General features: G+C 41.5%; 1 protein-coding gene across 1 annotated transcript in view; it reads left to right on the forward strand.

Annotated features, from left to right (window-relative positions):
* The window catches only part of CD109 (CD109 molecule), a 203,979-nt gene extending 201,681 nt beyond the window's left edge, over positions 1 to 2,298 (forward strand). The window contains exon 33 of the mRNA XM_075862035.1: positions 1,165 to 2,298. Coding sequence (XP_075718150.1) covers positions 1,165 to 1,334 — 170 coding nt within the window. The 3' untranslated portion in view covers positions 1,335 to 2,298. The remainder of the gene's footprint in view (positions 1 to 1,164) is intronic.
* The last annotated feature ends 19,609 nt before the right edge of the window (positions 2,299 to 21,907 follow it).

Here is a 21,907-nt window from a genome sequence, read left to right on the forward strand (position 1 = left end):
TAAACTATGCTTATAAAAGTGGTTGTGAATTTAGGGAAGATAAGGCCAAGTCCACAAATTGTAGAGATAGTAAGGCCTCATGCACACGACCATATTTTTGTCCACCCGTAAATACTGGCGTAAATACGGGTCCTTGGTCACACGTATTCGACCCGTATTGCACCAGTATTTATGGACCCGTGCCCGTAAATACGGGTCCGGTGTCACCTGTATTCCACCCATATTTACGGGCACCTTTTCTCTGCAAAATTACACTGCAGTAATCGGCAGCCCTTCTCTCTATCTGTGCAGGATAGAGAGAAGGGACAGTTCTTTCCATAATAAAAGTAAAAGAAGTTCATACTTACCCGGCCGTTGTCTTGGTGACGCGTCCCTCTCTTGACATCCAGTCCGACCTCCCTGGATGACGCGCAGTCCATGTGACCGCTGCAGCCAGTGATTGGCCTGTGATTGGCTGCAGCGGTCACATGGGCTGTAACGTCATCCCAGGAGGCCAGACTGGAGGAAGAAGCAGGGAGTTCTGGGTAAGTATGAACGTCTTTTTTTTTTTACAGCTTTATCTATATTGTGATCGGCAGTCACTGTCCCTGGTGCTGAAAGAGTTACTGCCGATCGTTTAACTCTTTCAGCACCCTGGACAATGACTATACACTGACGTCGCCTAGCAATGCTCCCATAATTACGGGTGCACACACGTAGTCACCCGTAATTACGGGAGCCCCATAGACTTATATGGGCCCGTGCCGTAATTACGGCCTGAAATAGGACATGTTCTATATTTTTCAACGGCACAGGCACCTTCCCGTAAGCATACGGGGAGGTACCCGTGGCCAATAGAAGTCTACGGGCCCGTAATTACGGGCCGTAATTACGGCCCGTGATTCCGGGCGTTTTTACGGTCGTGTGCATGGGGCCTAAGTTGTATTTTCTGTTAGTACATACAAAAGGGTAAATCATTTGAATTGCTGCCTCATTCTCCTTTTGCCTACTCTGTGGGATTTTGGATCGTCTTTTTTCGAGGCACTAATCTCCATTTAATAGCCATGATTCAGTTTCCTGTAAAAGCCTGTAGGTTTTTATTTTTGGCATGTAAATACACTATAACTGTATATATAATTACTGAGTAAAAGTAAGCTCCACTTTTTTCCTTTTTTTTCGTGACAGGTCGAAGGACTGTAAAAAACTACAATTCAGAAGTAATGAAAACATTGTCCCCCTGTTCAATCTGTAAGGATGAATGTAGCATATGTTTGGAAGACAACCATGCATCCCAACCATCAACTGCCCAATGTTATTGCTTATTGTTATTTATATTATTTGTCATGTGTCTGTAAAGAGAGAATTTACAGTAATAGCAATGTTACATTGCATGTGTATGTTCTACATCTGAACAGTATGTCCAAGCAGCAAGTATTTATTTCTTGTTCCATGCAAAATTGTGTAATTGTATATGAAGAATCAATGACCATCACAACTTTAAATAAGAATAGTCTGAATTTGCTTACATTTTTCCACTAAAATGTCATGTAACATAATGCTATAGGCATAGTTGAATAATACTTGTAATCCTTTGTATTTTAATATAGTATTTATTTTTGCAGAAATATTTTTTTTCGATGTTGTTGCCTCTGCAAGAAACATGACTAGCTTTCACTTCAGTTTCAGGTAACAAAGAGCAAGCTAAATACACAAAATATACTAGCAGTAACAGCCGCAGCAGTAGTAGTAGCAGGAGAAGTAGTAGTAGTAGTAGTAGTAGTAGTAGTAGTAGTAGTAGTAGTAGTAGTAGTAGTAGTAGTAGTAGTAGTAGTAGTAGTAATAGTAGCAGTAGTAGTAGCAGTAGGGGTATGTGCACACGATAACTGGCTTTTGAGTCTGAAATTACAGACTGTTTTCAGGAGAAAACAGCTCCGTCGTTTCAGACTTAATTCCTCCTCCTCGCATTATGATAGGCGTCTTTGACGGCCGTAAATTTGAGCTGTTCTTCATTGAATTCAATAAAAAACGGCTCAAATTACGTCCAAAGAAGTGTCCTGCACTTCTTTGCCAAGGCAGTCATTTTACACGTCGTCGTTTGACAGCTGTCAAACGACGACGTGTAAATTACAGGTCGTCGGCACAGTACGTCGGCAAACCCATTCAAATGGATGGGCAGATGTTTGCCGACGTATTGTAGCCATATTTTCAGGCGTAAATCGAGGCATAATACGCCTCGTTTATGCCTGAAAATAGGTCGTGTGAACCCAGCCTAGCAGTAGCAGTAGTGGTGGTAGTAGTAGTGATGGTGGTGGTAGTAGTAGTGGTAGTGGTAGTAGTAGTAGTAGTAGTAGTGGTGGTGGTAGCAGTAGTAGTAGTAGTGGTAGTGGTAGTAGTAGCAGTAGTAGTAGTGGTAGTAGTAGTAGCAGCAGTAGTAGTAGTAGTAACAGTAGTAGTAGTAGTAGTAGTAGTAGTAGTAGTAGTAGTAGTAGTAGTAGTAGTAGTAGTAGTAGTAGTAGTAGTAGTAGTAGTAGTAGTAGCAGTAGTAGTAGTAGTAGTCGTAGTCGTGGTAGTAGTAGTAGTAGTGGTGGTAGTGGTAGTGGCAGTAGTAGCGGTAGTGGTGGTAGTAGAAGTAGCAGTAGTGTCTGCAGGTGATGAAAGCAGTTATCATTTTAAGCATTTGTAAAGCAAATAACATTTTTTTTTAACTTAAAGTGATGTGATGTAAACCAAGAATTTTAGGAAAATACTAGCAAAAAAATCATCAGAACATCATCTCTCTAACAAAAATCTCAGTAGAATGTATTTGTGTAACATCTTTTCAATGTTGCTCTCTTCTCTCACTCATTCCTTTGTAAACTTGCCTGATGAATGGGCCTCTGTGGTCCAAATGCTTGCAATAGGATTTTTTGGGTATACAACTAAAGGTATCACTCCTATAATAATATATAACATCAAATGAAAATACTAGGTCTGTATATTTCCAAGAAAATTATAAAATAGAACAGCATTTTATTAAAATACAATTCATATTAAAACAAACAGTACTGATATACAGAAACAAGAGGCAGGTAATGAAATGGACATCACAAAGCAGATTTTGGGAGTTTACAGGTGACTGGTCTAAATATAAATATAGCTTGTAATTGGAAGTTTCATAGCACATGCTTTACATTGAACTTTTAGCTTTGGCAGTACTCTTATAGATGAGGTTATTATTTTTTACTTCAAATGCTTTTCACATTCACATTAAAGAATTGTTTTGTTTTATTGTTACTTTGCAATGTGGTTTCATTATTTTATTTCTTAACTGGATATTTGAGTAAACAAATATCTCCTTGAATTTCAATGTTTCAATGTTCACTTCTTACGCTTTTTAACCCTGTAAGTAGAGATGAGTGAACCATTTCAAAGACAGACTAACAACATATTATGCAGCTGTATATGCATTGTGTATGTCAATAAAGGATGACATACAAATCAATCGTATAACATTATTATACCTGGCACTAATATATGTAACTGCAATATAAAATGGGGATGAGCATATTAAACTTTACTTTAAAGTCAATTTACAATGGTACAGTAATGGCTCTCACATCAAATAAAAAGTCTCAACAGTAGTCCAAAAAGGATTGGCTCACCACCTATATTTATTTTTATTTACTAAAACCAGATACTGAAACAATTATTATTTTTTTTAATCTGTTTTTACTTTCTGATGCTATATTAAGGGCAGCCATCTTGGCTCAGCTGCTTCTCTGAGTTGTGAACAGAAGTTCAAAGATTTTTTTTTAAGGGTAGGTGCACACTAGGCGGAAACACTGCGAACAATGGAATTAATTGCGGAAAATCCACAGCATAATTCAGTAGCAGCAGTGGGGTGAGATTTGAACAAATCTCAGCCACACACCGTGGAAAATATCAGCCGAAAAATTGACCTGTGGTGCGGTTTTCGAGGCCACAGCATGTCAATTTATGCTGTGGAATCGCTGCTCTTCTGTTGCAGGTTTTCCCAATTTAATTCAATTGGAATTGCTATGTGTTGTGACTTTTGTGGCAGGCACGCTGCAATTCCACTGCAAAAATCGCAAAAGTAAATTTTAAGTTGAAATTAATAAAAAAATGTTCATACTTACCATCTACCCTAGCCCTAGCGATGCAATCCTCTCTTCTGAGCGCAGCCCGGCCTCCTGGGATGACATTTCATCCCATGTGACTGCTGTAGCCAATCAAAGGCTGCAGCGGTCACATGGACTGGGCTACGCTCAAAAGAGATAGACACGATGCCATGACTACGACCAGGTAAGTATAAACATTTCATTCCTGCAGAATTTCCACAGTGGACATGATGCCCAAAAAAAACGCACGACAATTTGGTGTGTTTTTTTTGGGCGGAATTTCCTGCACTTACCAGCGTTTTACGCGCTTTACGCAGCGTATCCGCCTAGTGCGTGCCTACCCTGAAGCAGCCGTATTGACATCGAAAACATGTGTCTGGAGGTGACTCATTGACTTCTATGGGAAAATTTTATGCACATGTTCTGGGAGGGGGAGGAGGTGAGCTGTTCCCCTCACTCATGTCACTTTTATACAGGCAGACTTTTTTTGCCATTAACGAGCACCGATCGACAATAACAACATGTCGATCGGCGCATGTTTGCTCCATTTACATGGAGAAATTATCGTTAGTATGGTGATCCCCATTCAGTTTGCATCTTGTTGGCAGCATATAACCTGTTTACATGGGGAGATGTGCTGCAGATAAACCATCATTTTTTTAAATGATCACAGATGCAATCAGATGACAAATGAACGTTTGCTAGTTTGCCAGTTGATAGTTGCAATGTTTACATAGGGCAGTGATCATGAAAGAGCATTTCTATGAGCACTTATTCAGCTGATCATCTGCCCCTGTAAAAGAACATTTATTGTCAATGGTGTGATCTTGTGTTATATGCCTCCAGCTTTATAATAGAAGTGTTACCTTTCATTGTAATGCTGCTTGTGATGATATTGTGATGACTGCTGAGAAGTGATCTCTACAGAACAGGAAGTGTCAGTCTATTGTGAAGTTCAGTGGCCAGAGTGAAAACTGTAAGATTTTTTTTTTTAATATAGAAAATGGCATAGGAAATTAATAAAATACCTTTATATGATTTGATAAAGCATATAATTTGATTAACTTTGATCATCGCTTGAAATAATCTCAAAATGTAAATCCTTATAGGCGTGCACTTTTTAATAGTCAAAATAGTTTTTGCAGATCTACAGGTATTGTAAAAATTTTAATTGTAAGATTTGAAAATCGCTGTGCATATTGACAATCACTCCATAGTCTTGCAATTTAAAAGAGGGTTGCCAATCAAACTATCCAAAAGAGTGCTCCATTTTGACTTTTCTCTGCTCTTCTTTACCATGTCAACTTTATCGCAATATCAAATCAACGCCACATGTAAAAGACTGTTTGTACGTTTCCTTCACGAAGAGTAGCTATAATCAAACAAGTGGTTGAATTGCTGAATCCTACACATTATTGAATCATGTTAAAAGCTATGGATACATGCAATACAATACAAGCTGCTCCATGTCGTTCTGTCCTCATTCCGACAGACATTGTTTTGAAGGCTATGACTGTATGCCCTCTCTGACCTTTCCTGAAGGCCAATCTAACTTCAAACCTCAAGAAAACAAATAAAATAAATGTAAATTAAATAGACTTGATGTTAGATTAGCATTCAAAAGAGGTCAGAACGGGCATACAGACAGAGCCTTGAGAACAGTGTCTATCTAAATATAGATAGAATGGCATCGAGCGGCTTTCAATGTATTGTATTAAAGTCATGCTGCAGTAGCCAAAAGGTAGAAAATGTACTGGGGCGGAGCATCTCCAAAACGGCAGGTCTTGTGGAGTGTTCCCGATATGCAGTGGTTAATACCTATCAAAAGTGGTTGAAGGATGGACAACCGGTGAACTGGGCCAGAGGTGTCAAAGGTTCACTGATGCGTGTGGGAAGTGAATTCTAGCCTATCTGGTCCAATCTCACCGAAGAGATACTGTAGTACAAATTGCTGAAAAGGTTAATATTGGCTATGATAGAAAGGTGTCAGAACACACAGTGCAGTGCAGCTGGCTGTATATGAGGCCTCATAACCATAGACTGGTCAGAACAAGTGACCATGCTGACCACTTACAATGCAAAACTGCAAGCAATGGGAACATACAGATGTAGCCGTCTTTACCTTGACTTTTAACACATTAAATAAACAACGGCTAGATCTCTTATCTTGACTTTTTCAATGACTTTTCAATGTCTTTTGTTGTGTGATATCACGCTGCAGCAAGTTATCAGAATCAAGTTAAAGATGACTACATCCGTAAGCAATACAACTGGACCATGGAGCAATCGAAGACGGTGGCCTGTTCTGATGCATCATGTGGATAACGGAGATAGCACCAGGATGCACTATGGGAAGAAGGCAAGCAAGTGGAGGCAGTGTGATGCTCTTGTCAGTGTTCTGCTGTGAAACATTGGGACCTGGCATTCATGTGGATGGAACTTTGACACGTACCACCTACTTAAACATTGTTACAGACTAAGTACACCCCATCATGGTAAAAGTATTCCCTAATGGCAGCGTTCTCTTTCAGCAGGATAATGCATTTGAGGACATGGTCTCCAAATTCTCCAGACATCAATATGATCGAGTGTTTGTGGGATATATTGGAAAAACAAGTCCAATCCATGGAGGCCCCACCTTAAAACTTACTGTTATATACCGATAAGATACCAACAGAGCAGGATACCAGCACAGAGTAATAGTCAAACGAGTGTACAGCAATGTTGCTGGACTATATAACATCTACTGTGTTGAATCCTGGGTAATAACCAAGATGACCTTGGTGCATCGATCAACAATTAACATGAGAACAATCCAAGAAAATATGATCGACTAATGCACATAAAGTTTATAGAACAATATACAAAATTTTATTAGAATAAAAAACACATGAAACAATAAAAGTGGAACAGGGAATGAGTCACTCAATAAAAAGACATCAAAAAACGGTCAGAAACCAGGTATGAATGTTACGAGAGTATATAAATGGTATACATATTATTGGAGCAGCAAAAGAGAATTGTATATAGTCTCATGCACAGCTGTGTCTGATAGAGCCACAGTAAATTTGTGAGAAGTCAGAAGAACATCCAATGACATCCAACAGATTTATATAATCCAGTACACCTATTGAAAGGTATATAATATAAATTACATAAGGCGTGTAAGCGTGATAGTTATCTGAATGGACATAAAGGGTTAACGAGAACCGCAACCCATGATGTGGATGCTGCAAGATGAACACTGGAATGTCAAATGTATAAATTGCATGGGCTCAAACAGACAGAAAGCAGACAGATGGAAGTCAATAGCAGCTCTCTACCAAAGAAACAGTGTAAAACATACCGGTAGACATGGTGAAGATATGGACCGAGATGTCTGTAGCCGACACGCGTTTCGGCAAACTGCCTTCGTCCGGGTTTTTGATGTCTTTTTATTGAGTGACTCATTCCCTGTTCCACTTTTATTGTTTCATGTGTTTTTTATTCTAATAAAATTTTGTATATTGTCTTAAAACTTACTGGACTTAAAGGATCTGCTGCTAATGTCTTGGTGCCAGATTCCACAGGCACCTTCCGAGGTCTTGTGAAGACAATGCCAGGAAAGCTCAGTGCTGTTTAGGCGGCATGATGGGGACCTACTAGACCCTTTTGGGCTGGTGGTTTTAATGTTATTGCTGATCGGTGTATATGTCTTTTATCACTACTACATCGAATTCACACATAGTTAGCAGACCAAAGACAAGAGAAAATGAGTGCTAGAAGGCCAATAATTGATTCAAATAAGAGCAATATTTTATTGAGTATACATTAACAAATTACATGCTAAAATTGAGTCCCACAAAAACAAAGGGACGCCACATTGTGGTATATATATGTATACAATACAGGTTTAACAAGGATGCTGAGATTACCCCAAGTGAACAAAATCACAGGACAAAATATAGCAGTATACCAATGTAGCAGTAAAGTGCTGTAGTACATACGTCCAGTATTGACGTTCAAAATATCCTATAACCTTGTTAGTGTACATGTGGTCTGCTGATCTGGTATGATAGTGCGGCCCTATATATGTTTGTCTTGGCATATCACTAACACTTACTATATGCAATGTATAAGGTGCCACATGTGTATAAGTGTTGCTATGTCTCAGTGCTTCACACATAGTAGTTAGAGTACTGGTATAAATGTCAGACCATAACTTTCTGCACAAGCAATTTAGCAATGGTTATTATAGATGTTTTTATAGATGTTATATTGTTATTGTGGTTATCCAATAAGCCCTAATATTAAAATTTTGGTGGCACCAACAAAATTGTTAAATAAATACAGCTCACTGCTGTCACATGTGGGATCTGTTGCACGCAAGAGCCTCCAATTGAAAAGCCACATGTAGGTCTGGGGTTTGTACACACAAATTTTCCAAAAGTAACCACACAGATGTCCACATGGCTCTCACCATGTGGAATGCCCAATGTCTATTGGATACACTAATTGTCCTCAAGTTTCTCTTTCATGAGCACATAGGAGACTATGTTTGTTGTCACCTTGTGTCACACTGTGTGCGCGAGCAAACAGATAGGACTCATCCAATGTGAATATTCTGTATATCACGTGTTATGCTTTTTCCTCAGGACTTCTCCTGTGTGTCTTTTCCCTAGCAGTTTACACTTCTCTTCCAGCCTTCAAATGGAGCTTAAAATGAAGTCTTCATAATCTTTTCTTCAACCACCATTCTCGTAGTACCACCACTATCTAAGAAGGTGAATACTGCTGCCAATTCTAAATCAAGTTTGCATAACCTCTACCTCTTGTCTCTAACCCTCATCCACTTTAGATTGCAAGGGTTTTCGCCGGCTGTTTCATGTTACCTTAATTTGCTTTACTAATTATATTTTTATGGTTTAACCCTGTTCTGTGCCACATTGTATAGCACCACATTAATCCCACCTACACACAACAGGGAATGTAACATCTATGCCACTTAATCCACTGGTCAATAAAGAATTTTACCTACCTTCCACCCCACTGGACATTAGTGAATAATACTTACTGTACACACCGCATCGTGCCCACCAAACTAGATACCACATAAGTCTGCTTCATAAAATAGTTTTAAACTTCATATTTATACTATATAAGGCTTCTATATCACACAGCACAACAGTCGTCACTCTTTTGGGGTTGTTGACAGTATGAATGTAACTGAAGGGTTAAGTTGTTTATCCTGTATAATCAGGCTATGAGAATGAGATAGAGAGTTAATGATTATTGGATGTGGGTACATGGGCTATAAAAACCCCAAGAAAGTTTAAAGTTCAGTTTAACTTGTTTTTCCAAAAGTGGGGGCTCAGGGCGTTTCCAACAGGCTGTGTCTTTAACACGTATGTATGTATGTATGTATGTATGTACATCCAAAGAAGAGAGAATGAAGCAGCAATCAAAAAACCTTGGGTTTATTTATCCAACATCCACTACAACGTTTCACCCTCTCTATGAGGGCTTTTTCAAGTTTTTGAGTGCTGCTTCGTTCTCTCTTCTTTGGATGTACGTTATACAAGGAGAGGTCACTCCTTGTTTGAAAGCATGGCACCGGCCTTAATAGGCAAGGAATCACAGTGCTGCTCCTATCTTTGCTATTTCTATATGTATGCATGTATGTAGCATAGGTGATCTTAAATCTAATTGGTTAAGCTACCACTGCAATGAAGCTATACTTGTAATCGTGTGTGTCTGCTATTGGCTTTTGTATGTTATCTCTCTTTGGCATTTTGTCCTGTATAAATAAATAGAACAGGGCGTGGTTCTTCAGAGAATGCCACTTGAGATACTGAAGAACTTGTCTGTGTCTTCTCTCCGATGCATCAATATCCTGATTTGGACTCTAAGGCTGGATTCTTAGAGTACCTTTAACGCTCCCAAACCCAGGCTACTCTTGACAGCAGCTACATAATTTCTAGGAACTTTCAGAATATATACATCTCCTTTTGTTTTTTCCTTTTAAAAATAATTTAAGATACTGAGCTGTGCAAAATTGATGTCATTAAATGTATTTAGTTTTAATTAATGAAGTGTCAGAAAGTTGCCTGAATGTTGACTTCTTATGTTAAACCATATAAAAGTAGAATCTAAAATAACATACTAAGCATAACATCAACCTATGTTTCTAGTTTGCAATGTGCTGTAGAAAGCTCAAGTGCAGATCAAGACAAACTTTCTTTATATTAGAATCAGTTACAGTAAATTGGTTATTTTTGGGATAGGAAAGGTTTTTGTTTTTTTTATTGCATTCCATCTAGCAAAGACTTCTGTGGTTTAGCATCTGGTAGGCTGATATAAAATAAAGTTTGCATTCAGCAACAGATACAATTTTATTTGGAAACTGTCTGAGTATGGAAATTTGAAAAACAAAATGGAAAAATAAAAATAAATAAGTTCAATTTGAAGAACTGATACAATAATGTAGAATGTCTACATGAGCAGTCCCTACAAAACCATAGTACAATGATTTTTATGTATTGTTTGTTCTAGCAGAGAAAAACTTTCAATATATACTCTATTTCACATTTTTGCATAGTATGGTTTAACAGTTTGTGTGACTGTATAATTATAGGATGCACTCTATTTGGATGATGCCATGTGTTAGTGAATATTTATACATGGCTCTCTATTACATCACATGTTTTTATAAAGGGTTGTTCGGACAGATCCCTTAAATGACACATTACATTAATGCCAGTAACACTGCATATTGTGTTCTTCAAGGAACAAGATGAACCATTTCTTAAATCTCTTCATACTTTCAGCCATCACCAAATCCAGTGGGAGCAGGTTCTACAACTTTACAGTTCACACAGTAAAGTTATGCTTTCAAATTCTGAAATGAAATTGCACTTCCTTTAACCACGAGCAGTGACAATGTGTCCGCCAAAAGATTAACACCGGATTTATTTTGATATTTACATAATTATAAAAAGATATCATATTCTCCTCAGCCTTCTCTTCTCTAAAGTAAATAAATTTAGGTCTGTAGTATAGAGAAAAAAATATAGCAACCACGCTTTAACACATATAATGCACAAACAAACAATGGATATTTTGGGATTCTGTTCTCTGGAGCGATGAAACCAAACTGGAATTTTTTGACCCTATGGATCAGCCGTATATGTATAGAGCAGGGGTCTCAAACTCGACCGGGTAAGTGGGCCACATATAGGAAAAATGGGAAGTTGACGGGCCGCATTACTTTTAAATTTGATACAATACAAAATTATTGTTAATCAATTAGTTATTTGAACTATTATAACACTATATTAGTATAATACTAATACTAATACTACATTACTATAATAATACCGCTAGGTTTAAAATTTGAGAGAATTCTCCACGTGCTTATTTCAACAATCAAGTTTTCCAGTTTAAGTGTCGCTAAATGCAGTCCAGCGGCTCAGTTGGCAGCGTTTGGCAGACACACATGTCAAGATTGGGCAGCCCCTTTTTAGATAGTGCCACAGTGCCCTCTGTAGATATAGTGCCACAGTGCCCTCTGTAGATATCCTGCCACAGTGCCCTCTGTAGATATGCTGCCACAGTGCCCTCTGTAGATATGCGGCCACAGTGCCCTCTGTAGATATGCGGCCACAGTGCCCTCTGTAGATATGCGGCCACAGTGCCCTCTGTAGATATGAGGCCACAGTGCCCTCTGTAAATATGCAGCCACATTGCCCTCTGTAGTTATGCGGCCACAGTGCCCTCCGTAGATATGCGGCCACAGTGCCCTCCGTAGATATGCTGCCACAGTGCCCTCCATAGATATGCTGCCACAGTGCCCTCTGTAGATATGCTGCCACAGTGCCCTCCGTAGATATGCTGCCACAGTGCCCTCCATAGATATTCTGCCACAGTGCCCTCCGCAGATGCTGCCACACACACCCCAAGTAGATAGCTCCATTGGTGCTCCCTCTAGGAGTGGGATCCCCAGCCAGAGCGTTGCCGATGCTTTGGCTGGGGATTCCTCTGCTGTTGGAGCCCCTGACGTCACTGTCCATACACTGTGATGTCAGGGGATTCTCCTGGACTGGAATGTGATATCAGGGGCAACCCCAGAGCTGGAGTCTTGGGCAGAGCGCTAGTAGGCTCTTCCTGGGACTCCAGCTGTGCTCCTGACATCACTGGGACTCCTGCTCTGGGGAAGCCCCTGGCATCACTGTCGATGTATGGACAGTGATGTCAGAGGCTTCCCCAGAGTCCCAGAGCAGAGCCTATACTAGCGCTCTGCCCGGGACTCCGCTCTGGGGAAGACCCTGACACACTGTCCATATATGGGCAGCGATGTCAGGGAATTCCGCAGAGACCCGGAGCAGAGCCGATACTAGTGCTCTGCACGGGACTCTAGCTCTGAGGAAGCCCCAGAATTCGCTGTCAATATGAGGACAGCAATGTCAGGGGATTCCCCAGAGTCCCGGAGCAGAGCCTATACTAGCGCTCTGCACGGGACTCAGGCTCTGGGGAAGTCCCAGACATCGCTGTCAATATGAGAATAGCAATGTCAGGGGATTTCCCACAGTCCAGGAGCAGAGCCTAAACTAGCGTTCTGACTGGGACTCCAGCTCTGAGGAAGCCCCAGACATCGCTGTCAATATAAGGACGGGGAGCAGTGTTTAAGGAGGGAGGCATGAAACACGTCGTGTACTCGAAAAGATGGGGGCAACTCCAGTCGGAAGGAGACAGGATTGAGGACTTCAATGACTTTGTACGGGGAGCAAACTTCTTGGACGGGACTTTAAGGCACAAGTTCTTTGACTATAGCCACACCAGATCCCCGACCATAAACAAGGGGTTAGCAGAACGTCTTCTATCTGCCTGAGTTTTTTGTATGTTCTGGGACGCCTCTAGGTTCTTCTGAACCTGGGCCCAGACTGTGCACAGTTCTCGATGAACGACCTCTACCTCGGGATTGTCGGAACTACCAGGTGAAACGGAGGAGAACCGTGGATTAAACCCAAAATTACAGAAAAATGGGGAGACCCCTGACGAGTTACTGACCCGGTTGTTAAGGGAAAATTTGGCGAGGGGAATGAATGAGACCCAATCATATTGACAGTGAGAGATAAAACACCTTAAATATTGTTCTAGAGACTGATTAGTCCTCTCAGTTTGGCCATTAGTTTCAGGATGGAAGGCAGAGGAGAAGAACAGATCAATCTCCAACTTTTTACAGAAGGCTCTCCAAAACAAAGAAACAAATTGTACCCCTCTGTCAGAAACAATATTGACAGGGACCCCATGGAGACGCAGGATGTGTTTGACAAACAAGGCAGCTAACGTCTTAGCATTGGGTAGTTTCTTGAGGGGCACTAAGTGGCACATCTTACTGAAGCGGTCTACTACAACCCACACCACCGACTTGCCTTGAGATGGAGGCAAATCGGTGATTAAATCCATGGAGATATGGGTCCAAGGTCGCTGGTCGGAACCTGGGAGTCTTGGACCTAGCACAAACCTCACAAGCGGCGACGTAGGCCTTAACGTCTATAGGCAACCCAGGCCACCAATAGTTTCTGGCAATGAGGTGCTTGGTACCCAGGATGCCTGGATGACCAGATAGTGCGGAGTCATGATTTTCCCTAAGTATCCTTAGCCGGAATTGCAGGGGAACAAACAGCTTGTTCTCAGGAAGGTTCCCGGGAGCTGAACCTTGATCAGCAGCAATTTCAGAGACTAAATCAGAATCAATAAATGATTATACCTGGAGGCAAAATACAAGCAGGATCTTCCTCCGAAGGAGGGCTGGCCATGAAGCTACGCTACAGTGTGTCAGCCTTAATATTTTTAGACCCAGCCCTATAGGTAACCAAAAAGTTGAATCTGGTAAAAAATAACGCCCATCGAGCTTGTCTTCGGTTTAGCCTCAGGGCAGATTCTAGGAAAACAAGATTCTTGTGGTCGGTAAGGACCGTTACCTGGTGCCTAGCCCCCTCCAGGAAGTGGCGCCACTCTTCGAAAGCCCATTTAATGGCTAAGAGTTCGCGGTTGCCAATATCATAGTTACTCTCAGTGGGCGAAAACTTCCTGGAGAAGTAGGCACAGGGACGGAGATGGGTGAGGGACCTGGTACCCTGGGACAAGACAGCCCCCACTCCCACCTCGGACGCGTCAACCTCCACGATAAATGGCTCCATTTGGTTGGGCTGAACCAGCACCAGGGCCGAGATAAAGCACTTCTTAAGGACCTCAAAAGCCTGGACAGCCTCAGGAGGCCAGCGGAGGAGATCAGCACCCTTGTGAGTGAGATCCGTAAGAGGCTTAGCGATGACCGAGAAGTTAGCAATAAATCTCCTGTAATAATTAGCGAACCCCAAGAAGCACTGTAACGCCTTCAGGGAGGCAGGTTGGACCCATTCCGCCACAGCCTGGACCTTGGCGGGGACCATACGGAATTCATGAGGAGTGAGGATTTGACCCAAAAATTGTATCTCCTGCACCCCAAACACACATTTTTCGGTCTTCGCAAACAGTTTGTTTTCCCGAAGGACCTGGAGCAACTTCCTGACATACTCAATGTGGGAGGACCAGTCCTTGGAAAACACAAGTATGTCATCAGGTACACTACAAGAAATACCCCCAGGTAATCTCTTAAAATATCATTTATGAAATTCTGGAAGACCGCGGGAGCATTACACAACCCAAAGGGCATGATGAGGTATTCGAAATGATCTTCGGGCGTGTTAAATGCAGTCTTCCACTTATCCCCCTCTTTGATACGGATAAGGTTATAAGCCCCCCGTAGATCAAACTTAGAGAAGCATTGGGCTCCCTTAACCTGATTAAAGAGATCAAGAATCAAAGGAAGGGGATACTGGTTCCTTACAGTGACCTTATTCAAGTTACGGTAGTCAATGCATGGCCTAAGACCACCATCCTTCTTCCCTACGAAGAAGAAGCCAGCACCTACCTTAGAAGTAGAAGGGTGAATGTAACCCTTGGCCAGGCATTCCTGGATATACTCTCTCATGGCTTCACGTTCGGGACAAGAGAGATTAAATATTCTACCCGTAGGGAGCTTAGCTCCTGGTACCAAATCGATAGCGCAATCGTATTCTCTATGAGGAGGTAACACTTCGGAGTCCTCCTTAGAGAAAACATCAGCAAAGTCCTGAACAAACTCAGGTAGCTTGTTCACCTCCTCAGGGGGAGAAATAGAATTAACAGAAAAACATGACGTCAAGCATTCATTACCCCATTTGGTAAGATCCCCAGTATTCCAGTCAAACGTGGGATTATGCAACTGCAACCAGGGAAGGCCTAAAACCAAATCGGACGATAATCCCTGCATCAACAGTACAGAGCACTGCTCCAAATGCATGGAGCCAACAAGGAGTTCAAAAACAGGGGTATGCTGTGTAAAATAACCATTAGCAAGAGGAATGGAGTCAATACCCACTACCGGGACAGGTTTAGGCAAATCAATCAAAGGCATAGCTAGAGACATAGCAAATTCCACAGACATGATATTAGCAGAAGACCCTGAATCCATGAAGGTGCTGCCGGTAGCAGACCTACCACCAAAAGAGACCTGAAAGGGAAGCAAGATTTTATTACGTTTCATATTTACGGGAAATACCTGTGCGCCCAAGTGACCTCCCCGATGATCACTTAGGCACGGAAGTTTTCTGGCTGCTTATTCTTACGCCTAGGACAGGTGTTCACTTGATGCTTGTCATCCCCACAATAGAAGCAGAGACCATTCTTCCTGCGGAACTCTCTACGTTGTTGGGCGGACACGGAGGCCCCGAGTTGCATAGGTACCTCCGAGTCTTCCGTGGAAGTACGAAGCAACGGAACCTCGGGAGGCATCATGGGGGAGTCAGAGGAGAAAACACAAAAACATTCAAGTTGTCATTCCCTGAGACGTCGGTCAAGTCGTACCGCTAAAGCCATAACCTGGTCTAGGGAGTCAGAAGAGGGATAGCTAACTAGCAGGTCTTTCAGGGCGTTCGACAGACCCAATCTAAACTGGCACCTTAAGACAGGGTCATTCCACCGAGAAGCTACGCACCACTTCCTAAAGTCAGAGCAATACTCCTCAACAGGTCTCTTACCCTGACGTAAGGTCACCAGCTGACTCTCGGCAAAGGCAGTCCTGTCAGTCTTGTCATAAATGAGTCCGAGAGCAGAAAAGAAAAGATCAATGGAGGAAAGTTCAGGGGTGTCAGGAGCCAAGGAGAAGGCCCATTCTTGGGGCCCTTCCTGGAGCCGGGACATAATTATACCCACCCGCTGGCTCTCAGAACCTGAGGAGTGGGGCTTTAAGCGAAAATAGAGCCTACAACTCTCCCGAAAGGAGAGAAAAGTCTTCCGGTCCCCTGAGAACCGGTCAGGGACCAGGGTAGACTAGGTAAATGGGCTTGTGATTATGTAATGATGGGGGTAAGGAAACAGACAAGTGAGCCCTAATCTACCCGCCACTCAGTCCCTGCCTACTTGCAACGACCCGCCCTAGGCGACGGGGTACAACTGGGCGACGGTCCCTACGCTCAATAAGTGCACGACAGACAAACAGACAAGTGTACACAGAAGCGAGGGAAAAGGGGCAGTTGCCCACGGCAACACCGTGAGCAACAAGAGTGGTGAACGAGCCGAGTCAAACCAGGAGGGTACGAGGTACCAAACGCAGAGCAGGAGAGTAGTGAACAAGCCGAGTCAATATGAAGCAGGGTCAAATAGTTCAAGAACCTGCAGCAGGGTCAGGAAACCAAACGAGAAGAATCACAAGCAAGGAGGAACAGGAAAGGCAGGTATAAATAGACAGAGGGCGGGAGCTAGCTCCGTCTGGCCAGGCTGTGATAGGCTCTCCCACTCCTAAGCCTGTCATCCTGAGTGGTGGAAGATGGAGTCAGTCTCACAAACATAGAAGCAGGTGCAGACTGATTACCTATGGGCGTAGATACAGAAGCTGTGCCTGGCAGATCCTTAACAGATTCCCCAGAGTCCCAGAGCAGAGTCTGTACTAGCGCTCTGCTCGGGACTCTGCTCTTGGGAAGACCCTGACAACAATGTCCATATATGGACAGCGATGTCAGGAAATTACACAGAGTGCCGAAGCAAAGCCGATACTAGCGCTCTGCCTGGGACTCCGCTCTGGGGAAGACCCTGACACACTGTGTAATTCCCTTACATCGCTGTCCATATATGGACATAGTGCCGAAGCAGAGCCGATACTAGCGCTCTGCCCGGGACTCCGCTCTGGGCAAGACCCTGACACACTGTGTAATTCCCTTACATCGCTGTCCATATATGGACATAGTGCCGAAGCAGAGCCGATACTAGAGCACAGCACGGGACTCCGGCTCTGGGGAAGCCCCAGACATCGCTGTCCATATGTGGACAGCGATGGCAGGAAATTCCACAGAGTCCCGGAGCAGAGCCTGTACTAGCGGCTCTGTGTCCCGCGGGCCGCAGATGACTGCCCCAGGGAACGCGTGCTTGAGACCCCTGGTCTAGAGGATGAAGATTGAAGCAAATTCTGAAAATAACACCCTGTCTACAGTGAAGTATGGCAGTTTCTCAGTTAAACTCTGGTGCTGCTTTGCTTCCTCTGGCACTGGAAACCTGCAGTGTGCAAAAGGAAGGTTGGGTTCAATTGAGTATCAGGACATCCTGGGAGAAATTGTCATGCCTTCTGTGAGGAAGCTGAAGCTTGGGCGTCATTGGACCTTCCAACAGGACAATGATCCCAAGCATACCTCAAAGTCCACCATGGCTTGGTTTCAGATGAAGTCCTAGAAGATTCTGGAGTGGCCATCACATTTGCCTGTCCTGAACCACAAAGAAAATCTTTGGTAGGATTTGAGAAAGGCGGTTTCAGCACACAAACCCAAGAATATTAGTGAACTGGAGGCCATTGCCCATGAGGTATGGAGAAGGGGGAAAAAAATGACCAAAGTCAAATCACATTCCAATGAGAGTATTTAAGAGCTGTTGGGTCTTAGCATTTTTATGAAGCCTGAGAAAGACCTAGGTACCAGGTTGAAACGCGGTGCTATTTTATAATTTATTTTACTGTTTGTTGTAATTATACACATTGTTTTAGAGAAATAAATAATTTATTTTACTCAACCACCTGGGAACTTAGTAATTACCTTTCTGGCACAAGCCAGAAGCAACAGAGGAGCGCCACATGAAGGAGTGATTTTTTTCTATTTGGAATCCATGAGGAATGGACAAAGATTCCTCAGAAATGCTGCCAGAAGCTAATGTCTGGCTCTGCATCACATTTGCAGCATGTCATAACAGCAAAAGGGTGCTCCCTTAAGTTCTAAAGACGCTTGTCAAGAAGGGGCTGAATAATTCTGAGACTGCAGTCGTCATTAAAAGTGGCATTTTGTATTGAAATTGGTTACACTAGTTGTGTTAAGCTATTTAAATTGTACTTATTTGATTGTTTTTTTGCAAACAGTTGAAAGTTTGTTTATTTTGCTAATAAACCTAATTTGCAATGGGGGTTGAATAATTTTGATTGCAACTGTATGTTCCTTATTCTGAGTGTTTATTCTTGTATAGCGCAAACATTTAGCAATCACGCAGTTTTTTATTTAGCTTTTTCTATTTTCTATTTAATGAGTGTTGATTTACAGTGTGATCATACTCTATCTCCACACTAATGCACTCATCATTTTATCATATATATTCAAGTTCACAAGGATGTTGCATATAGTATATTTATAGTAAGGGAATTATTCACCAAATACCTATAAGGATTCTAAAAGGATGAGGCTATCTAGATTATCTGCAATGCAACTAATTCAATTCTGCATTTATATCCCTTTGGAGAAAGTGTATCACTTAGGTGTATCATTTAAATTCACTTTCATGTGTTTCCAAAAAATGCCGGGATGAAGGTTGTCCTAGGATTTTTTTGTTACATTACTGAAATGTTGTCTTATTTATTTATATAGTGGTCTTTTTGTCCTTATCACATAGAGATTTTCCACATGGGCACCTAAACACATAAATAAGCCCTTTTGTACAACACGTAATCATGCTTTTAATGGAAAATGTTTGAGCTGTGTGAGTTGCTCACTTATTTGTTGCATTTCATGCTTCTTAATTTCAGTGCCCAACATGCATTACTAATGCCACAAGCTCTAAAACCTGGTTCCAATGTAAAAAAGTTTTTTGCTGTAATTATCTTTTTTATAAATGTTTCTTTAATGGTTGGTGCTACTACATTACCTAGAGTTCTTGCCTGTCTAAACACATTACTTGAAATATCTGGTAAAAATTCCCCTAGTATCTTATTGTGTTTTAGTAAAGGCCAGTATTTTTTCACTAAATATCTAAAAATCCCTGTTTGGTTATGGCATTGGGTTATAATTGTCATTTTTTAAACCTCTTCCTTTATAGTTGGTGTCTCCTCTACTAATATATCTGTATATATCAGCGTGTTCTGTGAATAGTTCTTTACCTCCTCCTTAGTAGTGGTAAGAATGGCTTGTTTATATCCCCTACTTGCAAATTGATTCTCTAAATGGTCTGCCTCTTGTGTATATTCCATGGCGTCCGTACAAATGCGTCAAAATCACATTTAGTTCAGACAACCCATCTTCAAAACGAACAACTTTGATACCGCTTATATGTTCTCCTTCTCTGAATTTTCTCCAGCTTTTTAAAACCTTTTTATGGATTATAAACTGGACTACATATTCAAGATGTGGCCACCCCAGTGCTTTTTAATATAGTAAAATACTACTTTTTTTTTTCTATAGAAGCAATGCCCTTATAAGATGAGACTAAATATTGTAAGCTTTTATTTTATTATATTATCGATAATTTCAACCAAATATTTTTTCATTGTAGACTGTGCAATAATAATTGGATTAGCATCTATATATATTTTTTTTTTACCATCAAATATATATATCCTTACACTTGTTAACAATGGGCCTCATCTGCTATTTTACTGCCCATCTAGCCAGTTTAGTCTAGCCAGGACACCCTGTAGGGATAAAATAACGTAAAAGTTTGAAAGTATAATTAAAATGTGTGTAATTATAGCTTTTATTCTATTGGGATGATGTCACACACACACTGCAACAAACAAAAGTGTGAGTAACTGCTCTGAACTATTGTTTAAAGGTGTTATGCAGGGACCAAAGATTATTAGCAGTGTACTCCCTGCTGTATGTGAGTACACTCGGTCACCCGTCACGCTGAGTCTGAGATTTTCATAGATTTTTATAGTGCTGCCAGGGGACCGGAAGTCTAGTTATTTTAATATGTTCCCTAAAGTAACTATTTATTCATATGTTTGTACTTTTGTGGGGGCAGCCATCTTTATTTTTATTTTTCATACTTCTAATTTTTGTTTTGCTGGTTCCGCTGAACCATTTGGACTACGTGGTAGATCCGTTGGACTACTTCGCTGATCTAAGTTTTTTTTCTTTGTTTTTTTAAATAAAATGGTTAAAGTGGATTGTGTGGAAAGCGTGTGAGGCAATACTGGAACATATATACTGTACATACATAAAGACATATTTAGACATACATTCAAATATACATACACACATCTGGAATATATACATACAGGTAAATATACCAGACACATATACACACACCCCAGCAGATAAATACACAGACATGAACATATACAAATACATAAAAGGCACATATATACAAGCAAAAATACACATTCACAAACAGACCCATATATACCCAGTACAGATAATGTAGTAGATTTCGTCCAGCCCTATGTAACACCACAGATAACAAATAGTAATAACTAAGTACATATAATGTAGTAGCGTTACCTGCAGTCCTATGTAACGCCACAGATAACACAGTGATAACTCTGAGTACATATAATGTAGTAGATGTTACCTGCAGTCCTATGTAACACCACAGATAACAATCAGTGATAACTCTATGAGTACAGGTAATGTTGTAGATGATAACTATACCCACAGACACATATAAAAACACACACACAGAATCACACACATATATATATATATATATATATATATATATATATATATATATATATATACATATATATAAAAGGGCAGCAGAGTATATAAGGGGCAGCAGGGTATATAAGGGGCAGCAGGATATATAAGGGGCAGTAGCGTATATAGGGGAAGCAGGGTATATAGGAGAAGTAGGTTATATAAGGGACAGCAGGGTATCTAGGGGCAGCAGGGTATATACGAGGAAGCAGGGTATATAGGAGGCAGCAGGGTATATAGGAGGAAGCAGGGTATATAGGAGGCAGCACAGATATCTGCATTTTATCTGCTCTACTTTAATATTGAACACACACTTCTTACAAAGAGACATAAACACATGCAGAGACAGAGACACACACACACACACACACACACACACAATGTAACATATACACATACAAACAGAGACACATACTGTATACCCACTACACACACATATTCTCATAGACACACAGACACTCACCATGTCTGCTTGCTGACAGGATCACAGGTTTCTTGCAGGACAGGCTGTGGGTGGACCTTCCTCCTCTGCTCCTCAAAATTGCCACTCTGTGCGCCGCATCGGCTGTCCCTCTTTGTGATACTTGAAATTATAGCACTGTCTACATGGAAGGCTGTATAGCACTTTATGGGGAGTCTGTATAGCCCTGTCTACAAGGATGCTGCATAGCACTGTCTACAGGGGGGTCTGTATAGCACTGTCTACAGGGGGGTCTGTATAGCACTGTATTTGAGACTGTATAGCCCTGTCTACAGGGGGCGCTGTATATTACTGTCAACAGGGGGGCTGTATAGCACTGTCTA

Source organism: Rhinoderma darwinii, chromosome 4 (assembly GCF_050947455.1).
Source record: "Rhinoderma darwinii isolate aRhiDar2 chromosome 4, aRhiDar2.hap1, whole genome shotgun sequence".
Taxonomy (NCBI): Eukaryota; Metazoa; Chordata; class Amphibia; order Anura; family Rhinodermatidae; genus Rhinoderma; species Rhinoderma darwinii.